This window comes from Danio aesculapii, chromosome 4 (assembly GCF_903798145.1).
Source record: "Danio aesculapii chromosome 4, fDanAes4.1, whole genome shotgun sequence".
NCBI classification, from domain to species: Eukaryota; Metazoa; Chordata; class Actinopteri; order Cypriniformes; family Danionidae; genus Danio; species Danio aesculapii.
Genome location: NC_079438.1, coordinates 57,899,357 through 57,919,673, shown reverse-complemented (window position 1 = coordinate 57,919,673; position 20,317 = coordinate 57,899,357). Strand labels below are relative to the sequence as shown.

The following is a 20,317-nucleotide window of genomic DNA, read 5'->3' as shown; positions in this document are numbered from 1 at the left end:
ATGAAAACTCACTTAATCTTGACAATAGTTTCGCTTGTGTAGAAAATACTTCTTGATTTAAGTATATCTCCATCATATACATACATATATACATACATATAAACATATAAACATATATATATATATATATATATATATATATATATATATATATATATATATATATATATATATATATATATATATATATATATATATATATATATATATACACATTTACATATATAGACATATACATATATAGACATATACATATATAGACATATACATATATATACACATATACATATATAGACATATACATACATATATAAATAATATATTTTAATACAAGTTTATATTTTATTTGATTTTTATTACTGTAAAGCACTTTGGATCGACTACGATAAAAATTATAAAATTATGCTCTGTAAATAAAGTAAGCCTTGTCTAGCCTAACAATTTGTAGATATTTGGACAAGAAACGACAAATAAAAATGAAAGAAAAGCATTTTTGCAGTGTATTTTTAGTTTTAAACTAAATGCAAGAAATAATGTATAAAACCGTTATTAAGTTTATACCTCGCAAATCTGACTTTACATTAGTCTCTGTTCAGTGAACAGTCAGAATTGACTGAAGAGATAAAAAAGTTGCAATTATCTTGTTTTTTTTATTCTATGGCAGAAATCAGCTTTCATATTTTGCCCAAAGTAAAGTTTAATCCATTTTACAAAAACAAGACGTCATTTCCCTTTTTAAGTGAATGCATCTTTCATTTAAGACTTTTTTTGTGCTGGAAAACAAGACTAAAGGCATAAAAACCAGATTATATATATTTTTTTGCAGTGAATTAGGAAGGGTTGCCATTATTAAGACATCGAGGTGTTGGACTCTAGTATAAAAATGGCTGTGTGTTTCATCTCTGGAATGATTTTAGTGTGTGTGTGTGTGCTTGATGAAAACAAAGACAATCTACAGTCATCTGTGCACTACTGCTAAAGGAAGACGAGCGGACGGGAAGGTCAACACTGTGTGTGTGTGTGCTAGACATACAAAAGAGCAGATCACGTCTTACAAACAGCTAAAAATACAATTTGGCAAACAGACCACCAGGGGGCGGTGTAGAAAAATCAAAGTCCGATTGATCGCGATGCTTGTAAAACCGTATGAAAGTCACATCTGAAAGTGGAATATCAGACCTCAAGTTTATATTTTGACCCACTGGCAATTGGTAAAACAGTATAAATACACACGTTTTGGTTCGTCTCACTCATTCAAACGCTCCAGAAACTGAGCTGAGGTGAAACTGCTGATGAGAAACCAATTAAGATGCTGCATAGACCAGACTAAATCAATCATCCCACATCAACAAAAACACTACAGGAGTGTAGAGAAAAGTGTACACTACGATTGAAGCACACTATAGTAAAGTGTGTTGATGAATGCTTCAAATTACTGTAACTATTGTGAACTGAAAATCTGTGATAAATATTGTAGTATACTTCAGTTTTACTACAGTAAACTGTGGTGTATTGTAGTATAATATACACTTCAGTTGTAGAAAACCAGAGCATGGGGTCATTTGTTTATTGTACTATAGTTCTTGTGTTACCATAGCAACTATAGAACTACACAACAGACCAATTACTACAGTTCTTGTGTTACCATAGCAACTGTAGAATTACACAACAGATCAATCACTGTAGTTGTTGTGTTACCGTAGCAACTGTAGAATTACACAACAGATCAATCACTGAAGTTGTGTTACCATGGCAACTATAGAATCACCACAACAGATCAATCACTGTAGTTGTGTTACCATGGCAACTGTAGAATTACACAACAGGTCAATCACTGAAATTGTTGTGTTAATATAGCAACTGTGGAACCACACAACAGATGAATCACTGAAGTGCTTGTGTTCATATAGCAACTGTAGAATCACCACAACAGATCAATTACTGTAGTTCTTGTGTTACTATAGCAACTATAGAACTACACAACAGATCAACAGATTACTACAGTTGTTGTTTTACTATAGCAACAGTAGAATCACCACAGCAGATTACTTGAAGTAGTTTCTGACAGTATGGCTCATAAACATTACAGTATTTACTATAAATTACCGTAGTATTTTGTTCATGTGGGATGTAAAATTTCCCTCGTTAAATCCAGAGCACTTTAAACAGACATAACAACATTGAAATGTAGACTAGACTTTTTTTTTCCTCTTCACTTTTCGCTTTTCTTCAAAAAATAATGGGAAGCCCTCAGTCGTTTCTGCTAATAGACGCCTCTGACCAGCCTTTTGATTCAGCCTCGCAAATATACATTTGTACATTTTTTGGTATGCATGTCATCTGAAAAGGACTACATTTATATACCTTGACTATTTACAGACTGACGGACCTCACAGAAATATCTTCAACCAACGCTCGTGGAAATATTCTGACCCTAAACCCAAAGTGCAGAGAGAAAAGCTAATGAAAATAAATCATTAGATCCTGTCATAATTCACTCTTAAATCATCAAAATCACACTTAAAACTACATGTGAAAGAGAAAATGTGTATAATATATTCATTTCAATCTGTGTTTCTCAACCATGTTCCTGGAGGAGCACCAGATCTGCACATTTTCCATGTCTCCTTAATTAAACACACCTGATTCAGATCTTCGGCTTAGTAGTAGAGACTGAAAGACCTGGAATGGGTGTGACAGACTGCCACAATCACCAGTGATCTAATCCTTACAGATCGCTGGTAAACACACAGATCACATAGGACTACAAATCTGCTGTATTTGTGTGTGTGTGTGTGTGTAATCAGTCCATGAGCAGCATCAGCTGTGGGAGTGTAATCAATGGAGACTTGAAGCAGGTGTGTGTGTGTGTTGCATGACTGGATCTTGCAGTCCATATAACAGCAGATTTGTAGACCTATGTGATCAGTGTGTTTACCAGTGATCTGTAAAGATTAGATCACTGGTGATTGTGACACAGAGAAAGGAGACATCCAAAACATGCAGCGTTTGTGATCATCCAGGAACGTGGTTGAGAAACACTTATTTAAAATGACAATTGTAATGGTTAAAATAGGTTTAATTCAAAATTAACAATCATTTAACAAACATACTTCTTTATATCATTATTTTAAGTATTAATCAATAATAATTATTAAACAATAATTAGATTTAATCAATTAAACAACTTAATTAGATTAATGTTACATTAAATTAATTAATAAATTATCTAAATTCCATTTAAATACAATAATGACAAAATTACACTCAAATTTACATATTTAAATTGTATATATATATATTCAATTAAATTATTAAGTTAATTTAATAACATTAAACAATATAACATTTAAATCACATGTAAAACTTAATTCAATTAATATTTTTTAATTACTAATCAGGTATAATAAACTTAACAATAAATAATAAACTACATTTAAATTTAACATGAAATTGTATCATTTTTTATTTAATGTTCATATTATTAATCACATAATCAAGTCAATTTTATAATAATAATAATAAACAACAACATTGATTTCAAATTAAATATTACAGTAATCAAAATCTCTTAATTACGTATGAAAATTATGTCGCAAGGAGCAACAATTTTAGTTCTCATCATGAACAGATGCATGTTCCTGTAAATATATTGTGTTCAGTTCATTATAAAACTAATAAAAGTGATGATTTATTAAATTACAAATATATCCGCATCTGATCTATCACACTTCACTGGCTTTTCCCTCTGGACACAGCAAACAAAACGAGACAAAAAGACAGAAGACGAACTATAAATGTTGCTTTAGGCTTGAGAGTCTCTGACGTGATTACGATGTGTTAAAACAGACGATACATAGACAAACGAACCGTCAGAAGACAAACAGCGAAGCTTCAAGACGAAGATCCAGGTATGATTAAAGTCTTTTGCGGAAAACACTGTAGTCTGTAGTCAAGAAGGCTAAAAATCATCAGAAGACACAAAGGCAACGTCTCCAGACTCTGCATGGTGAATGTGAAGGAGAAACACTGTAAAATGCGGTTGCATATATAATCGGTATTAAGGAGAGTCGTTAGAAAAGGGGACAGGTTTAAAAACAGCCGCTCAGACGGTGAGGAAAGCTAAAGTGTGTGTGGGTGTGTGTGTATACACAGTTGAAGTCAAAATTATTAGCTCCTCCTGTGATTTCTTTCAAATATTTCCCAAATGATGTTGAACAGATTCAGGATTTTTTCACAGTATTTCCTATAATATTTTTTCTTCTGGAGAAAGTTTTGTTTTATTTCGGCTAGAATAAAAGCAGTTCTTAATTTTTTAATCCCATTTTAATCCCAATATTAATAGCCTCCTTAAGCATTAATTTTATCGACTGTCTGCAGAACAAACCCAGATGTTTACTATAAATGTACCACAATCATGTTGCACTGCTTGCTTCAACCTTAAATAACTCTTGCACAATATTAAACCCTAAATACCTCTTTTGCACAATATCCTCCACAACATTGTTCAATCTCATGTAAAAGTACTTGTAGAGCCTGTCTTGTGTATAGTTAAGTATCTTATAGTATATGTCATGTTTTAAAATAGCTCTTATGTATAGTGTTGTGTTTGTATTTATGATTAATTTATATACAGTAGCACCGTTGTCCTGCAAACACGATATTTCATTCCTCTGTATGTCCACACATGTAGTGGAATGACAAACAGCATGACTTGACTTAACATGGACACCAATAATCCGATTTTAATCCAATATTCTGATTAAGAGTCTGACATGTAAACAGCGATTTTTGATGCACTTAATCGTAGTCATAATCATAAACTAAATAGAAATCAGATAAGGACATGTGGAGTATGCTGATTTTAGTGGCATTATTTAAGTGTAGAACAGACATATAAACAAGTTGGGAAGGATTTTACATGCATTTTGTGACAGGATAGTATACACACGACTGTTTGACACTACTCCCTGCACCTACCGAGTCAGTGATAGACCACAGATACAGTTTTTCGGTATCAAACTCCATTAAAACAGCACTCTCAGCAGTTCATACTCGCATCCAATATCGCGTTTGTCACAGGGGGGCATGCATGAAATGTTCCTGAATGAAAGTGAAAGTGCTAAACTGCAGTTTAAGTCAACAAATAATAACTGAAATGCCAGAAATTACATGAAACTCCAGGGGAAAAGGTGGATAGCGTGCAGACGCAATGATATTAATGAAATTTTGTGCTATAACATGTAAAACCGGATCATGAAAGGAGCATTCAAAAAGCCACTCATGTAAACACCTTAATCATATTATTGTCTTATTCAGATTAAGGCAAATCATTCGGTTACTGATATCCAAGTAAACGTAGTCAGTGAGTACGTTCTCTGCCCCTACCGAGTCAGTGAAGGATCACAGACACCTGCATCAAGAAATGTCGATTTTTTTTTCCCCCATATGGTGTGCGGTATCAAACTCCATTAAAACTACACTCTTCCAGCAGTCCAAACTCGCATCCAATATCTCGTTCGTGACGGGGGGCATGCATGAAATGTTCCTGAATGAAAGTGAAAGTGCCAAACTGCAGTTAAAGTGGACAAATTAAAAATGAAACATGATTAAAATATTAAGTATTAATGATTAAAATATTTAATTGCATTAGCATCATGTTTTAATAATCAAATGCACTGCAAACATGTTTTACAGTGGTTTAGCATATTTTGTCATGTTACTAGTATGTCTCTTACATATTAACTGTTTACTAGCATGATTATCGCATTGTTAGTATGCTAACATCTGTTATCACACTGCAATATTAGCAAATACTTAGAATATTTAAGAGATTATATTATATTTATTATATGAGAGATATTTAGAAAGTTTAAGAGTCTCTTTAACTGGGGGTGGTTGAGGAGATTACCCCAAAATATAAATAAATAAATATAAATATAAATATAAACACTATATAAATGTAAGGAATTATTATTATTATTATTATTATTATTAACACTTATTTTATTATAAAGAGATCAGATATTTTATATAAATATTTTAGTTTTTGACTATTTGCTATAGTAATGTTGTATAAAATAAATTGGTTAAATAACAAAAATCCTAATATTTCTAAATGTATTATTAAAAATATTCAATAATTAACAATACTGAATGATATGAAACATGATACCATGATCATTTTTTTGTAATAGCGCACATACAGATTAAGGCAAATAATTAGATTACTGATGTCCATGTAAACGTAGTCAATGACTTGCCTAATTACCCTAATTAACCTAGTTAAGCCTTTAAAGGCCACTTTAAGCTGAATACTAGTATCTTGAAGAATATCTAGTCTAATATTATGTGCTGTCAACACGACAAGGATAAGAGAAATCAGATTAGAAATGAGATATTAAAATTAATATGTTTAAATAAGTGTTGAAGAAATCTCTCTGTTAAACAGAAATTGGGGAAATAAACATATAGGAGGCCTAATAATTCAGACTTCAACTGTATGCTTGTGTGTGTATATGTGTGTGTCTGTATATGTATGGCTGAAGACACCTCTCTGGAATAGGAAGTGCTGGGCGGAGGAGGACACACACACACTTCCTGTGCGCTGTGGTCATTGCGTCAGTGTGCTGGACGCTCTGAAGTAGGACAGGAACTTGAAGCAGAGGCTCACCACGAAATACCAGATGTTACGGGCCATCTGAGAGCGGGCGATGAACACACGCCAGATGAAGACCAGCAGCACTGTGTTGAAGGTGTAGCGGATGTTCCTCAGTCTGCAAACACACACACACACACACACACCATCAATAATGCAGATCTGATCACACACACGCCATCAATATTACACATCTGATCAAACACACACACACACCATCAATATTACTCATCTGATCAAACACACACACACACCATCAATATTACTCATCTGATCAAACACACACACACACCATCAATATTACTCATTTGATCAAACACACACACACACCATCATTAATGAAAATCTAATCAAACACACACACACACCATCGCACACGCCATCAATAATGCATGTATAATCAAACACACCACCCACACACACACACACACACACACACACACACACACACACACACAATCAATAATGCACACTTAATTAAACACACACCACGCCATCAATAATGCACATCTAACCAAACGTACACACACACCATCAGTAATACACATCTGATCAAACACACACACGATTAATACTGCACATTAGATCAAACACACACAATTAATAACGCACAACTATTCAAACACGCACACACACACCATTATTGCACATTGGATCAAACACACGCACGCACGCACACACAACCAATAATGCATATTAGATCAAACACACACACACACACGATTATTAATGCACATTAGATCAAACACACACGCGCACAATTAATAACGCACAACTGATCACACACACACAGACACACGCACACAACCAATGATTCATATCTAATCTAACACACACACGCCATCAATAATGCGCATCTAATCAAACACACACATAAACACAATCAATAATGTGCATTTGAGCAAACACACACACACATACATACCCTTAATAATGCACATCTAATCGAATACACATACACACACACACCATCAATAATGCACATCTGATCAAACACACACGCACATACGACTAATAATGCACATCTAATCAAATACACTCACACACACACACACACACACACACACACTCATAATGCTCATCTGATCACACACACACAATAATACACATCTGATAAAACACACATACTGGATTCATGATTCAGTGGTTCGATGATTCAGTAGCTCACCGATTCAGTTGCTCAGTGATTCAATGGTTTAGTGACTCAGTAGTTCAGTGAATCAATGGTTCAGCTTTAGCTATATTTGTGAGTGCCAAATGTCATGAAGTAGTTCAGTGATTCAGTAGCTCAGTGAATCAGTAGTTCAGTGAATCAACTAGTTCAGTGATTCAGAGGATCATCAGATAGACATACTTCCTCAAGTGTTGTCTGGCGGCAGGAATGTCTGACATGTCTTCATTCAGAACGTATTTCTTGGTGCCGATACAGTAATTCTCGATGTACTCAGGCCAGTTCAGCTGACGCACGTCAAAGTTGAAGATCTGAAACATCACAAGAGTCAGCACAGTGATTCATTTGCTGTGTGTGGAGAAGGATATGTGTGTGTGTACACTATTAACTGTATGCACTAGTTTAGCTACATTTGTGAGGGCCAAATACCAGGAATATAGTCAAATATCATGACTACCATACATATATTTTAAAACATGCTTAGTTTTGCATGTTTCTGTGAGGGTCAGGCCATAAAATATCAATAACATCCTTCATATCATTACCTGATATGTAAAAATAATACAAGTCTAATCAATTTCCCCAATAAGAGAGAGTGTTTGTGTGTGTGTGTGTGTGTGTGTGTATACCTTCCTGTCGTCGGTGCTCAGCTGAGCCATCAGCATGTTCATGTTATCAGAGTTCCACTCCCAGTCCTGACTGCTGAAATACTCCAGCAGACCAATGGCTTTATGCAGACGGTTGAAAATACGCATCATCCTGAAGAAGAAACAAACACACCAACACACACAAGCACATGCGCGCACACACACACAGTGATAATTACACACTTTTACACTGTTTTTCTACACATAAACTATCACTATTTATTAATAAAATACTTTTATTATCCTTTCATAATATTATACATTAAAATATTATTATGTTTAGGCATATTACATACATTTATATTAGATATTTTAATAATATGATTACATTATAGTCTAAACAAGATAAAGCATTTATATATTAACAATTGACAATTGTAATTATTCACATTTTAACTTTTTTAGATATAGAAACTAATTTATTTCTGCATATAATATAATATAATATAATATAATATAATATAATATAATATAATATAATATAATATAATATAATATAATATAATATAAATTATTCATTCATTCATTTTCTTTTTGGCTTAGTCCCTTTATTAATCTGGGCTCGCTACAGCGGAATGAACCGACAACTATCCCAGCATATGTTTTACACAGCGGATGCCCTTCCAGGGAAACACCCACACATTCTTGCACACACTACGGCCAATTTAGCTTATCAAATTCCCCTATAGCGCATGTGTTTGGACTGTGGGGGAAACCGGAGCACCCAGAGGAAACTCGCGCCAACGCGGGGAGAGCATGCAAACTCCAAACAGAAATGCCAACTGACCCAGCTGGGATTTGAATCAGCGACCTTCTTGCAGTGAGGAAATTGTGTTACCCACTCCGCCACCTAATGCTTATAATATAAATTAATATAACTTAGCAGCGGTTAGCATAATCGCCTTACAGCAAGAAGGTCGCTGGTTTGAGCCCCAGCTGGGTCAGTTGGTATATCTGTGAGAAAAAAAGACAAAAGTCCAAAAGACATGTGGTATAGGTAAATTGGCTAAGCTAAATTGTCCATAGTGTGTGTGTGTGTGTGTGTAAATGAGTGTATTTGGATGTTTCCCAGTGTTGGGTTGCAGCTGGAAGGGCATCCGCTGTGTAAAACATATGCTGGATAAGTGTGCAGTTCATTCCGCTTTTGTGCCCCCAGATTAATAAAGGGACTAAGCTGAAAAGAAAATGAATGAATGAATAATGTAATATAAGGTAACAGAGACTTGGAAAATGTGTAGAGCTGGTGGTCCTCCAGAAACGTGGTTGAGAAACACTGATGTAGAGTGAGTCTATATGGAGTGTATATGTGTGTGTGTTGTTCTCTCACTGTGGTTTGTGTCCGGAGAGCCGCAGCAGCAGGTCATACAGCAGCGCTGGGACTTTGTGACTGACGAGGATCCAGTACTGGTTGATCAGGTAGTTTGAGGTGATGTTTGCGTTTGGCCGACGGAAGGCCTGTTCTAGAGGATTCCTCTTAAATGTGGACATCACGTGATGCTCTGCAGGAGAAGGAGAAACACACACACACACAGGAGGAGGGTCAGCAACTGATTTCAGTTTGAGCTTTTACTGCCATCGTGTGGCAGAGAATAGTAGAGCTGTGATTTTGTATTTCATGACAGTTACTTCTATAATGTAATACTAATATAATGTAATAAATAAAATCAATAATTGTGAATGTTACTAACAAGAATATTGATCAAGCATTTTGTATAGATTTTCTATAATATATTGGCTATCTTTGTGTTTTCAAATATATTATTATTAATAATAATTATAATGAAATATAATAATAATGAAAATAAATATTAATAATAATAATAATAATATAATATTAATGAAAATAAAAATAGGCGCTGAAAATATATTATAAACCTTAAACTTAGTTTCATTACTAATAGACAGCCCGCTAAAATAACTATCACAGGGTCTGACCAAAGAAATGTAAATTTTAATCAATCTGAATGATTTATCAACCAGCAAAGCACAAACAAATTGCTTTCCTGTTTTCTGAGTGATGGAATTTTCAGTCCTTCAAGTGTACTAATATAGGAAATAGTGTAATATAGGGAATAGTGACTGAGGGTATATACGGTGAGCATGGGCGCAGAATTAGCACTAGTTATACGTTGGTCATTTTTGAGTGAGATAATAACAGTCTAATATAATCAAATAATTGTTTCTAAGCTAAAAGTGCTCCTGCTAGACTCAGAGATTGGCTGAAAGGAGATAGAAAGAAAGAATATAAGAAAGAAGAAAGAAAGAAAATAAGAAAGAAAGAAAGAAAGAAAGAAAGAAAGAAAGAAAGAAAGAAAGAAAGAAAGAAAGAAAATAGGAAAGAAAGAAAGAAAGAAAGGGAACAAGATTCCTTCAGTGCTTCTTTCCAGAGAGAGAGAGAAATAAATAAATAAATAAAAAGAATAAAATAAGAAAAAGAAAGAAAGAAAGAAAATAAGAAAGAAAGAAAAAAGAAAAAGAAAGAAAATAGGAAAGAAAGAAAGGGAACAAGATTCCTTCAGTGCTTCTTTCCAGAGAGAGAAATAAATAAATAAATAAATAAATAAAAGAATAAAATAAGAAAAGAAAGAAAGAAAGAAAAGAAAGAAAGAAAGAAAGAAAGTAAGAAAGGAAGGGGAAGGAAGGAAGGAAGGAAGAAAGGAAGGAAGGAAGGAAGGAAGGAAAGAAGGAAGGAAGAAAGAAGGAAAGAAAGAAAGAAAGAAAGAAAGAAGGAAGGAAGGAAAGAAGGAAGGAAGGAAGGAAAGAAAGAAAGAAAGAAAGAAAGAAAAAACAAAGAAAGAAAGAAAGAAAGAAAAAGACACAGATGGGTTGACATAACAGACACCTGTGTGTGAAGGTATGATACACTGTTTTAGCAATTCATAACTTACTGGTTTAGTGGCTAATCTACAGTATATGAACTTGTACGATCTCATTCATACAGTTTCATACAATTTGCGTATCCCCAGTGATGATTGGGTTTAGGGGTGGGTTACCACAGGTGTAACAAGGTTGATTAAAACACTCAAAACTCAATGAAAGAGATGATCATCACTTTAATCTGTTCGTGTGTATAGTGTGGAGGATATAATAAGATCTGGAGGTAATCAGATGTAGGAGTGATTTAAGTTGTAAATCAGTCAGATTTGACCCGAACACGACAGGAAGGTTAAGGAAATAATCATGTACACTAAACATTGCTGGGATTCTGTAAAGAGCATCAGGTTTATACAGACAAGTACAATGTTGGCTTAATTTACTCATGTGTATGTGTGTGTGTGATTTTGTGTGTGTATGTGTGCATGTGAGAGCTTGTTTGTGTGTGTTTATGTGTGTGAGTGAGTGTGTGTGGTGTGACGCACCGATCTCCCCCCAGTGGAAGGGGTTTATTCCTCCAGTTGTGCAGTTGTACACCAGGGCAGTTTTAGGTCTGAAAGTGAAGACAGAAGCAGTGAATGTGTGTGTGTTGTCGAGCCTGATGTAAATGTGTGTGTGTGTGTGAATGTCCTGTACTTGTTAACAGCGGTGTACCAGCCGGCTGCCAGCGTCAGGTTGATCACCACATCTACAGGAATCAGATCTGCCACTGCGTCATTACTGGCCCGCATGGTGCGCAGGATACCCTTCCCAGCCTGACCACACACACAGACCATCATCACCAATTTATATGAATTGAAATGATAATACCATTACAATACCATCTATATATCATTTTATGCTTATTGCATCAGCTTTTTGCCTAAATAGTGTAAAATAAAATGAAACAAAAAAGAAGCAATAAAGAAGAGACAAAAGACAGAAAGAAACTGAAGCAAAAAAGTGGCTCTGAGCAAAAAATATACTTGATAGAAATGCCACATGCAAAAAGAAATGAAGATCCGACATCAGACTGGGGGAATACTTGAAATATGAATCTGTATAATGTATCTGTATCTATATTGTCTCTGTATAATAACAAACTGCTTACATAAAGTCAAATCAAATACTTACAGCAATGAAAACACCACTCGGGCCATTGAAGTTATCTATCCAACCCTATTTAAAAAAACAGAGAAAAATGCAATTAATAAAATGTTTACAGGAATAAAATAAAATAATTATAATATAATATAATATAATATAAATATAATATAATAATTCATAACAATGATAAAACATTTTAATAAAAAACTAAAAACACAATAATAAGTCTATAGTTAAAACATTACAAACTACAAAGACTTTCCAAACCTGCTTCCATTAATTAATACAATTTTGGGAATCTAGCATTTTACCTTTGTAAATTTTCATCTTTAATCCATATTCATTTGTTGTAAATCTTCATTTATTGTAAATCTGTTCATAGCTAATACAACCTGTATATAATGTTGATAGTACATCCATCTGTAAATATCACCATAGTTTTTCTATAACTGCACTTTATAACTTATACCTGAATCCTGCACTTGCTGCTATTGCACTGCTGGTTAGACCCAAACTGCATTTCGTTGCCTTGTACATGTGTAATGACAATAAAGTTGAATCTAATATAATCATGACAGTGACTGTAAAAACGTGAATACTGTCATCCTTTTTTTTTTTCTAAAATATGTTTATGCTACATATGTCATGTATATATATGTATGTATATTTGGTAACTGAGACGATCCCTCCTTATTTTTTTTTTGAGGGGGTGGGGGGCTAATGTCAATTATTTTGTATTATTATTTTCTTCTTTTTATTGGTATTGTACTGTTTTTGTTAAATATCTTATAAAAAATGTTAAATAAAACAAAATATTACAAAAAATTAATACAATTTTATTCAAAATATTAATTAAAACACAAAAAAAATAATAGTTTTAAAACTGTTTAATAAAAGGGGAATCTGTGTGCCAATAAATAGTCTAAAATAAATAATAATAATAATAATTAGCAAAGGATGAAAAGGGAAAGCTATAAAAACATGCTTTAAATAAAAACATTAAGTAAAAATTGTTATATTGCACAGTACAAAAACACATATACATATTTATTTTAGTTGTATATCATGATAGTATAACATTACAAACATTACATTACAAAGCACATTACAAACTACAAAGACTTTGCAAACCTGCTTCCATTAATGAATACAATTTTGGGAATCTAGCATTTTACCTTTGTAAATTTTCATCTTTAATCTAATATAATCATGACACTGACTGTAAAAACGTGAATACTGTAATCTTTTTTTTTTCTAAAATATGTTTATGCTACATATGTCATGTATATATGTATGTATATTTGGTAACTGAGACGATCCCTCCTTTATTTTGTTTTTTTGAGGGGGGTGGGGGGCTAATGTCAATTATTTCGTATAATTTTTTTCTTCTTTTTATTGGTATTGTACTGTTTTTGTTAAATATCTTATAAAAAATGTTAAATAAAACAAAATATTACAAAAAATTAATACAATTTTATTCAAAATAAAAATTAAAACACAAAAAAAAAAGCAATAGTTTTAAAACTGTTTAATAAAATGGGAGTCTGTGTGCCAATAAATAGTCTAAAATAAATAATAATAAAAATAATTAGCAAAGGATGAAAACAGAAAGCTATAAAAACATGCTTTAAATAAAAACATTAAGTAAAAAATGTTATATAGCACAGTACAAAAATACATATACATATTTATTTTAGTTATATATCATGATAGTATAACATTACAAACATTACATTACAAAGCACATTACAAACTACAAAGACTTTGCAAACCTGCTTCCATTAATGAATACAATTTTGGGAATCTAGCATTTTACCTTTGTAAATTTTCATCTTTAATCTAATATAATCATGACACTGACTGTAAAAACGTGAATACTGTCATCCTTTTTTTTTTCTAAAATATGTTTATGCTACATATGTCATGTATATATGTATGTATATTTGGTAACTGAGACGATCCCTCCTTTATTTATTTAATTTTTTTGACAGGGTGGGGGGCTAATGTCAATTATTTCGTATAATTTTTTTCTTCTTTTTATTGGTATTGTACTATTTTTGTTAAATATCTTATAAAAAATGTTAAATAAAACAAAATATTACAAAAAATTTATACAATTTTATTCAAAATATTAATTAAAACAAAAAAGCAATGGTTTTAAAACTGTTTAATAAAATGGGAATCTGTGTGCTAATAAATAGTCTAAAATAAATAATAATAATAAAAAAAATAATTAGCAAAGGATGAAAACGTAAAGCTATAAAAACATGCTTTAAATAAAAACATTAAGTAAAAATTGTTATATAGCACAGTACAAAAATACATATACATATTTATTTTAGTTATATATCATGATAGCTCTTCAAACAAATCAAGCATAATTAAAATAAAACGTAGACTAGGGTAAATTAAATATAGCTAACACTTTACAATAAGGATTCATTAGTTAATGTATTCACTAACATGAACAATCTTGTGCAGCATTTATTAATCATAGTTCAACACTTACTAGTGCATTATTAACATCCAAATTCATGCTTGTTGACATTAATGCACCATGAGTTAACAAGAACTAACAATGAACGACTGTATTTTCATTAACTAACATTAAAAAACATGTATAAATACCATAATTAATGTATAGTTGATGGTTTGTTTGTGTTATTAAATACATTAACTATAGAAAAAAGCTAAACAAATGGCACTTTAGCTCTCAAAAGACCAATTTAATTAAGATTTTAAAGCTTTTTATATAGCTCACTACATACACAATGGTAAATCAAAGTGCTTAACATAAACAAGAATAAAAGAAACAAGTGTAAGAGATAAAAACAACCAATTGTAATGGTTAATGGAGTGTTTTGACTTGATATTTGGCTTGATAGCCTTTATAAGATTTTTCTAGATGTGCGCACACTGCTGTTTTTCTTTCTGTATTAAACACATGAACTAACGCAAGCTTCTTGTAAAGTGAATGATAATGAAATGTAAGTATATTGACTGACAGGGAAGGGCTCCTGCCAGCTGGCTCCCACTATGGAGGGTCGGATGATGCCCACGTTGAGTTTTGCGCTTTCCTGCTGCACCACACACTCAGCCAGAGCTTTAGTGTAGGTGTAGGTGTTCGGCCAATCACCGATCAGACGCGGCGTGATGTCACGGATGATACTCTCATCCATCCACCTGCACACACACACACGACAGGTTAGGACAGTGTGAAAAAACAAGCACTCTGGTGCCTTAATGATATTGAAAATCAGACATGTAATGACCAGTGGCATACACCAAGGGCTTAGAGAGGGATACATGAATAAATGAAACAAATTATTTAATTCATATAAAAAATAATTAAACATTTAGAAATTATTTCAATAATTACGTTATTTAAAAAATACAATTATATGTTAAATATATAAATATCTAATCTAAATATCCATCCAAGTTCATTGATCTGTTTTATTAAGTGCATTTATTGATTTATTTATTTATTTTAATCAATTCATTTCTTTTTTTCTTGACAGTGTTTGCAGGGAAGTGTTTGGTGCATATAGAGGTGCATATCAAATTAAACGCATCAAATTAATAAACAAAGCACAATACCATATTCAAGTAAAACACATACAGTCATAGTGAAAATTATTCACCCTCCTGTGAACTTTCTTTTTCAGATATTTCCCAAATGATGTTGAACAGATTCAGGAAATTTCCACAGTATTTCCTATAATATTTTTTCTCCTGGAGAAAGTCTTATTGGTTTTACTTTGTATTATTTATTATTTTATTTTTTATAAATATAAAAATAAATATATGTTTTTTTAATAAAAGCATTTTTTTTTTACCATTTTAATGGTTTAACAACTTTATTAATCCCACCAGGGGCAATTAGATTAGGGCAGGGGTGTCCAAACTCCTGGAGGGCCGCTGTCCTGCTGAGTTTAGCTCCAACTTGCTTCAACACACCTGCAGGAAGTTTCCAGTATATCTAGTCAGAGCTTGATTAGCTGCTTCAGGTGTGTTTGATTAGAGTTGGAGCTAAACTCTCCAAAACACCGGCCCCCCCAGGACTGAGTTTGGACACCCCTGGATTAGGGTAATAGCATTTCATGATACAACGAACACATAAAGAGACAAATCACTTACAAACAGTGTTAAAAAGAAACAAAACAAAACAATCCAGCATGCTTCATGTATAACTTCATAAATAAATGGAAAAACATGTATTAGAAATGAAACTTTAATTTTAAGGTCAATATTATTAGCCCCCTTAAGCAATATTAGTTTTCTATTGTCTCCAGAACAAACCACTGTTATTGACCTTATTCTACAACGCGGAAGTGCGCTCGTTTTTGCGATTGTTTTCTTCCAATTCAGTTGCCTACGGGAGAAATTACCAGAAATAATAAACGGCAGAAAACAATCAAACTACTCGCTCTACAAACAAGTGTTTGCATGACAATACATAAGAAGTAGAATAATATAATAAGAAAATATCAGTTTGCAACATCAAGCAGCATAGCGAGCTGTTTTTAACCTCTAAAAATGAATGGAAGTGAATGAGACCGGAAGTTTCGAGGCAAATGGCTGCGCCCGCTCATACGCGGAGAATAAGGTGAATACAATGACTTGCCTAGTTACCCTATCTTTACCCTAATTAACCTAGTTAAGCCTTAAAATGTGTCACTTTAAGCTGAATACTAGTGTCTTGAAGAATATCCAGTCAAATATTATTTACTGTCATCATGGGAAAGAGAAAAGAAATCAGTTATTAGAGATGAGTTATTAAAGCTATTATGATTATAAACGTGTTTTCTGAAAATCTTTACGTTAAACAGAAATTGGGGAAATAATATACAGGGGGGCTCATGATTTTAACTTCAACTGTGAATTTAAAATCTAAAAAAAATACAAACACAAAAAATGATAAAGATTTATTAATTTAAATGTATTTTTCTTAAATAAATGAAATTAAATAGTGAAACAGATGTGTGTCTTTGCTGCTGTACTAACTCAAGCGAGTCGATGAGTTTTCTGGGCTCGACAGGCGGCGGGTAGATGAGCTCGTCGATGTGTCTGCGGTTGCAGTTTGCGTATGCGGTGGAGATGTGGATGAAGGCCTGAAGCTGCTGCATCTGCTGCGCCAGAGAGAGGAGCTGCTGCGTCGCCATCACATTCAGCTGAAGAGCATGCCTGCAGAACACACACACACACACATGCATTTACACACACACAAATATTACACATGCAAAAACACATAAAAATATAGAATTATATTATTATATACATATAAACATATACAATATACATTAGCAAACTGGAGTCAGAGAAATAACATTAAATACTAATACTACTAATAATAAAATAAAATACTAATACTACTACTAATAATAATAAAATAAAAGAAATGCATAAATATTATAAAATAAAATAAAAAATATACAAATAATGAAAATGAGAAACAAATATTTTATTAAAATAAATAAATTAAGTAATAAATACATACATAAAAATACAGAAATATTATTATTTACATATACTTTATAAATGACCAAACTGGAGTCAGTGTATTAAAATAAAATAAAATAAAATAAAATAAAATAAATAAAATTAAAAAAATAAAAATAAATAAAAAATAAATAAAATAAAATAAAATAAAAAAAATATATAAAAATAATAAATAAATAAATAAATAAATAAAATAAAATAAAATAAAATAAAATAAAATAAAAATGAGAATTAAAAAAAAATTATGATAAAAAATGCATTCATCTAACAAAAGAGTAGTGGAAATACCAATATAATGTAAAAGTAACAAAGCATTTAAATAAATATTATTTACACATTTATAATAAAGTTTTAAGTATAAATATCATTAATATTTAAATACATTTTTCCATGTGAAAGAGGAAATATTTAAACACTTTTATATATTATAACAGACTAAGGTTTTTAAACTGAGTTCACAAAAAAACACTACAATACCAAATAAACAAATTAAATAAATGTTGAAAATATATGAATATAAACATTATTATATGTAAAAAGTGTAATAATAATGACCAGATGTGTTAGCATAATGTATAACAGACTATTTTCTTATTTTTTGTTTACATATGGTACACATTAATTGTATATAAACTGTAACTAAAAACAAAGACGTGGAGTAAGAAGACTAGTGTAATGCTGAGATCTGAAAGGTCTGTGTGAACAGATGTGTGTGTGTTTCTTCCATCATTCCTTCACTCCTGCAGTGTTATGAACATCTGCTCCTCAGATTACACATTGCCATTGTTTGTTTCTTAATTATTTTTTTACTTATTAAAAAAAAATTTATTTAATTTTTTTTTTAAACAATTTATTTTATTTTAAACTATTTATACAATTTTATTTTTAACAATTTTATTTTTAACAATTTTATTTTTAACTATTTTATTTTTAACTATTTTATTTTTAACTATTTTATTTTTAACTATTTTATTTTTAAAAATTTATTTTATTTTAAACTATTTATACAATTTTATTTTAAACAATTTTATTTTTTAACAATTTTATTTTAAACTATTTATTTTATTTTAAACTTTTTATTTAATTTTAAACTCTTTATTTTGTTTTAAACTATTTTATTTTATTTTAAAATATTTTATTTTATTTTAAACTATTTTATTTTATTTTAAACTATTTATACAATTCTATTTTAAACTATTTATTTTATTTTAAACTATTTATATAATTTTATTTTAAACTATTTATTTTATTTTAAACTATTTATTTTATTTTAAACTATTTATTTTATTTTAAACTTTTTATATAATTTTATTTTAAACTATTTATTTTATTTTAAACTATTTATTTAATTTTAAACTATTTATTTTATTTTAAACTATTTATTTAATTTTAAACTATTTATTTTATTTTAAACTTTTTATATAATTTTATTTTAAACTATTTTATTTTAAACTATTTATATAATTTTATTTTAAACTATTTATTTAATTTTAAACTATTTATTTCATTTTAAACTATTTATTTAATTTTAAACTATTTATTTTATTTTAAACTATTTATATAATTTTATTTTAAACTATTTATATAATTTTATTTTAAACTATTTATATAATTTTATTTTAAACTATTTATTTTGTTTTAAACTATTTATTTAATTTAATTTCAAACTGTTCATTTTATTTTAAACTTTATTTTATTTTAAACTTTATTTTAAACTATTTATTTTATTTTAAACTCTTTATTTAATTTTAAACTATTTATCTTATTTTAAACAATTAATTTTATTTTATTTTAAACTCTTTATTTTATTTTTAACTATTTATTTTATTTTAAATGTTTAATTTTATTTTATTAATGATTTTGATAATTTTACACTGACTCCACTTTCATCTATAATAATATTTCTGTATTTTTATGTGTTGACTTGTATGCGCAATATTTATATATATGTGTATGTGTGTGTGTGTGTTTGTGTGTGTGTGTGTGTGTGTATGTTTCTCCAATCATTCCTTCACTCCTGCAGTGTTGTGAACATCTGCTCCTCAGCCGGAGCTTCAACTCGCCTCAACCACATTTCACTTCATTATTCTCATATTTTATCTCATATGGAGAGAATTTTAATAACTCATTTCTAATAACTGATTTATTTATCTTTGCCATAATGACAGCACAATATTTGACTAGATATTCTTCAGGATACTAGTATTCAGCTTAAAGTGACATTTAAAGGCTTAACTAGGTTAATTAGGGTCAAGTTAGGGTAATTAGGCAAGTCATTGTATAACAGTGGTTTGATCTGGAGACAATCCTAAACTAATATTGCTTAAGGGGGCTAATAATATAAAAAATATTATAGGAAATACTATGTAAAATTCCTTG

General features: G+C 30.8%; 1 protein-coding gene across 1 annotated transcript in view; it reads right to left on the bottom strand.

Annotated features, from left to right (window-relative positions):
- Window positions 1-3,494: 3,494 nt before the first annotated feature.
- Window positions 3,495-20,317, bottom strand: part of si:dkey-97m3.1 (fatty acyl-CoA reductase 1) — a 75,506-nt gene continuing 58,683 nt past the window's right edge. The window contains exons 4-12 of the mRNA XM_056456238.1: window positions 17,444-17,623; window positions 15,442-15,619; window positions 12,464-12,508; window positions 11,987-12,105; window positions 11,836-11,903; window positions 9,804-9,975; window positions 8,459-8,588; window positions 8,013-8,140; window positions 3,495-6,776 (exon numbers count right to left, since the gene is read on the bottom strand). Of these exons, the coding sequence (XP_056312213.1) occupies window positions 6,614-6,776; window positions 8,013-8,140; window positions 8,459-8,588; window positions 9,804-9,975; window positions 11,836-11,903; window positions 11,987-12,105; window positions 12,464-12,508; window positions 15,442-15,619; window positions 17,444-17,623 (1,183 nt within the window). The 3' untranslated portion in view covers window positions 3,495-6,613. The remainder of the gene's footprint in view (window positions 6,777-8,012; window positions 8,141-8,458; window positions 8,589-9,803; window positions 9,976-11,835; window positions 11,904-11,986; window positions 12,106-12,463; window positions 12,509-15,441; window positions 15,620-17,443; window positions 17,624-20,317) is intronic.